At 49.9% G+C, this 4,671-nt stretch overlaps 1 protein-coding gene across 1 annotated transcript; it reads right to left on the reverse strand.

Annotated features, from left to right (window-relative positions):
* Positions 1-1,355: 1,355 nt before the first annotated feature.
* LOC119275748 (ethylene-responsive transcription factor 6-like) lies at positions 1,356-2,350 on the reverse strand. Its single transcript, XM_037556652.1, has one exon. The coding sequence runs from the start codon at positions 2,230-2,232 to the stop codon at positions 1,522-1,524; it is 711 nt and encodes a 236-aa protein (XP_037412549.1). The 5' UTR covers positions 2,233-2,350; the 3' UTR covers positions 1,356-1,521.
* Between the last annotated feature and the right edge of the window lie 2,321 nt (positions 2,351-4,671).

Genomic DNA, 4,671 nt, shown 5'->3' on the forward strand with positions numbered 1-4,671 from the left:
TCCACGCGGCTCGGCAACCTCTCGTAGCCCCTCGTGGAACGAGATTCCGTCGGCTCGCAACTCCTTCGTCTCCGCCCCTCGCAGCAGCTCCTCCAACGGGAGACGGGAGGAAAAGGGACTACCAGCCAAACTCCTCCGAAATATGTTGGTTGGAGGGGGATTGAGGATTCAAAGGGATTTGAGGGGATTGGGTGAAAGAGAGAGATTCACCCAATCCTCTGAAATCCCCTTCCCCTTTGGGGCTGGAAATCCCTCTATGTCAAACGAGGCCTTAGGGTACCTTCACCGAGCCACCGCCTCGGCCTTCCTCCTTTCTCCTGTCCGACGGCCTCCTTGGTGGAACGGGAAAAAATCCTACGCTGGTCGTTCCTTTGTAGATTGTACTCCTTGCGGGTCCTTGTTTTCTGTAGGTCTTGTTTCATCATTGATGAGGGAATGGCGGTGGTGACAACAATGACACATTAAAATAAGGTTTCTACGGCTTCTCCTTACCTTGAGAACGTTTGATGTCGGCGAAGGGCCAATGAGAATGGGTACTGCCAAGTTTGCTGGCTCTATTCAGATCTTAGTAATTAGTGTGTCTATCACGTGAAGCAGTTGGCTAGATTTTGACGCGACAACTTTGACCTCTTCTCTTGGTTTGTTACTCTCTCCGTTCCAAATTACTTGTCGCAGGTATGGATGTATCTAGATGTATTTTAGTTCTAGATACATCCATCTCTGTGACGAGTAATTTGGAACGGAGGGAGTACATGCCAAGGTTTAGTTTTATCATTCTTCGTAGTAGTAGTAGTGGAGGATTGCAAGCATGTGATACTTATAGTGTTTCCCGAGTCCAGTTTTCTCATGTGGTTACTAAGATTTCTTGTTTGAGGTCTTCAAAAACTTAGATGTTAAGAGCGTTTGCAAGTAGCAGTTTTCATTATTGTTTGTTCGGTGCGAGTTTCATGGGTGACAAGCGATTGAAGGAAGAAGACCACCATTATAATTTGTGCCCTATATCTGGACGCAGAGTTTCTGCACCCGTGAACAGTAAAATAAAAAAAAATAAAAAAACATCCAAAAAAATTGGGTGAAACATTGACAAAAAGTTTGAAGTGCCGGCAAAAATTCGTCTTGAAATCACGTTCCTAAAAGGCGTAGCAAAAAAACAAAATCGATACTCTAAAAATGCTACTTTTAAAATCAGTTTGGAGCACTGACTTTGTTTTTTCTGCCACGACTTACAGAAATGTTATTCGAATACGATTTTTTGCAAGCACTTAGAACTTTTGTCAATGTTTTGATTTTGACAATGTTTAGTTTTCAAATTCCATTTCATTGATACGACGTCGAGTCGTTCGACGGGTTACGACTTACGAAAGAACGAATGAATTTATCGTAGTGATGACAGATTAATCAAAGAACGCCCTGTGATCTAACCAAATTCAGGGTTAGGCAGAGGGCGCCCCCCTGCCATGCACGCGACACGACAGTCGACAGGTCTAGCGGGCCAGCGACCTGCGCTCCGGCCGGCTCTGCTCAGCTGACGACCGAGAGCTGCGGGAAGGCGAAGTGCGGGTACGGCGACAGCGGCGAGAGGGGCGGCAGGCTGCAGATCACCTTCAGCTCCTCCCAGAAGTCGGCGTCCCTAGCACCCTCCTCCTCATCCTCTTTCAGCTGCAGCCTCTCCTTCTTCACCTCCCTCAGGCGCTCTTCCTCCTGTGCCGGCCTCATCCTCTTGCCGCCGGTGGTCACGGCAGCGATGGTGTCGGCGAGGGGAGCAGGCGAGGTCCATTGGATGGATTGGGTGCCGACCTCGTTGGGGAAGTTGAGGATGGCCTTGGACCCGCGGAGGCGGAAGGCGGCGCGGTCGTAGGCGCGCGCGGCCTCCACGGCGTCGTCGTAGGTGCCGAGCCACACGCGCGCGCCCTTCCGCGCCGGGTCCCTGATCTCCGCCGCGAACTTGCCCCACGACCTCAGCCGCACGCCCCGGTACCGCCGGAAGTCCTCCTCCTCGTCCTGTCCCTCCACGTAGCCGCAGCTCTCCTGCTGAGGCTGCTGCTCCATGACCGTCATCGCTAGCTTCGGCGGCAGCGACAAGGAGAGCGCCGGCCTCCGCCACCCAGGCGGCGACGAAGCACTCGAGTCGGAGTCACCGCCGCTGCTGGTGAGGGCGACGGCGTCGGCGTGGAGGTCGTCGAGGAGGTGGGCGCGGATGAGGTCGAGGTCGTGCCGGTGCGTGAACGCCATGGTTGCCGTTGCACTGACCCTGAGAGGGGAGAGTCACCGTCTAGCTCGCGCGCTGGCGTGGCCGGCTGGGGAGAGAGCTCGGGAGCGTGGAGTGTGGTGTGGTGGTGCGGTCCTCCTCCGGTGCGGGCGCTAATAAAGGGCGGGGCAGGGGATAAGATGGGTTCCAGGAGACTTCTTGCGGGGCCGCGCGAAGCAGGGGACGATATGTGCTCGTGGTGCACTGCTGCTGCTGCTCTGGACTCTTCTTCCTCGTGGGTTCGGCTCGTGGCGCAAGTTGTCCATCGCTGCCTGGTGACGGGACCCGTGCCTCGACTTCAAGGCAGACGGAGACCCCTCACATTGGCTTGTTGGTTTGGGGATTTTCCCCCTCCAGCTACACCAAATTTAGCGGCGTGCTAACCGAACTAGGAGTAGTTTTTCTTTCTCTGGCAGTGAGAAACCCCTGCCCGACACATGTTTTGGTCGTCCACCACGATAGATCATGGTTCTTCCTCCTCCGGTCGGCCTCGCCAGGTCAGGAAGGATGAGTATCTGATCTACTGGTTGGGGTTTGTAGATTGGGTCTGTCTATGTTGCATTATCTCACATCTAACTATGACATGATTCTACGTCAGCAGGTAAACAAGCCCACACCCTGTCCATTGTTTGTTTGTATCAAGTTTGTTTGTTTGTACCAATTTCATGTATTTCTCGTCAGCGGTACCGCCCCGCCCAGTTAGCACCATGAGTCTGGGCTGTCGTGCGTCTTCGTTTTTTTTTTTGCGGGTGATCGTGCGTCTTCGTTGGCCCTTTTTCTTCTAGCGTGTGTACGTGTGTAAAGAAGTTAGCACTTGTAGGCCCAATGCGTAAGCCGGTGTTGTGATGGAGCCTGGCACATTACGTAGAAAAGAACCTTGCTGATGTGAAACCCCTCTCTCTCTATCCTCTGTCACTTTCACCTTTATGCTTTCTTCCCTTTTTTAGCACGTGAAAAAGCAGCATGCATGCATCAATCAAGTTTGGTTTGGCAAAAAAATAAAATTTGAAAAAATGACATACTTGAATTTTTTTATGGACGAGATGATTTTTTTAAAATACACGTTGAACATCTTACAAACACATGACGAGATGAATTTATTTTTTAAACATGAAGAATATTTTAAAAGTCACACGTGGAGAAAAAACCAAAAATAATCAAATTTACATATATAGGATGAACGCGCAACTGGCTCGATTGAGTTTTGTTTCATAGGTGAAAATGCACATGCGCCCAGTTGCAAGTGAAAGTGTGCTTGCAACTGTGATGAAAAATAAAAAAAGCATGCTCCAGTTGCGAGTCGAGGGTGGGTTTGCAACTAGTATGAAACAAAACACATGTTCAGTTGGCAGTCGAGTGTTAAGTTGCAACTAGGACAACTACGAGCCCATTTACTAGTTGAGGGTGGACTTGCAATTATGAAAAATACCAAACTATGAGCCTAGTTGCGAGTCAAGGGTTCGATTGCAACTAGGATGAAACAAACTATGTGTCCAGTTGTGAGTCAAGGGTGAGCTAGCAACTGTGATGAAAAATAAAAACACATACTCTAGTTGCGAGTCAAAGGTGGGCATGCAACTGGGACAACTACGAGCCCGGTTGCGAATCGAGACGGACTTGCAACTAGGACAAATACAAAACTATGAGCCCATTTACAAGTCAAGGGTCGACTTGCAACTGGGATAAAACAAACTACAGACCGAGTTGCCAGTTAAGGGTGGACCTGCAACTGGGATGAAAAATAAAACACGGGCCAAGTGGCGAGTGAAGGTTAGACTTGCAACTAGGATGAAATAAACTACGGGCCTAGTTGCGAATCAAGCACGGACTTGCAACCCTGACAACTACACAAAACTACAAATACCATTTGCGAGTCGAGAGTGAATTTTCAACTAGGACAACGGCAAACTATGATCGCAGTTGCGAGTCGAGGGTGGGCTTGCAACTGGGATGGAAAAAACACATGCCCAGTTGCCAGTCGAGTGTGGTGTTGCAACTAGGACAACTACGAGCCAATTAGCCAGTAGAGGGTGGACTTGCAACTGTGAAAACTATGAAACTATAAGCCTAGTTGCGAGTCAATGGTCCGACTTGCAACTGGGATGAAACAAATTATGTGCCCAATTGCGAGTCAAGGGGTGAGCTTGCAACCGTGATGAAAAAACTAAAACAAATACTCTAGTTACGAGTCGAAGGTGGGCTTGCAACTAGGACAGCTACGAGCCGAGTTGCAAGTCGAGGGCGGACTTGCAACTGGGACAAATACAAAACTACAAGCTCACTTGCGAGTCAATGGTCGACTTCAGCTGGGGAAAAACAAACTACAAGCCCAATTACTAGTTAAGGGTGGACCTACAGGTAGGATGGAAAACAAAACATGGGCCGAGTTGCGAGTGAAGGTTGGACTTGCAACTGGGGCAACT

This window comes from Triticum dicoccoides, chromosome 1A (assembly GCF_002162155.2).
Source record: "Triticum dicoccoides isolate Atlit2015 ecotype Zavitan chromosome 1A, WEW_v2.0, whole genome shotgun sequence".
Lineage (NCBI taxonomy): Eukaryota > Viridiplantae > Streptophyta > Magnoliopsida > Poales > Poaceae > Triticum > Triticum dicoccoides.

Coding starts and splice junctions, on each gene's coding strand:
- LOC119275748 (XM_037556652.1), bottom strand. CDS start 2,232: ATGGCGTTCACGCACCGGCACGACCTCGACCTCATCCGCGCCCACCTC.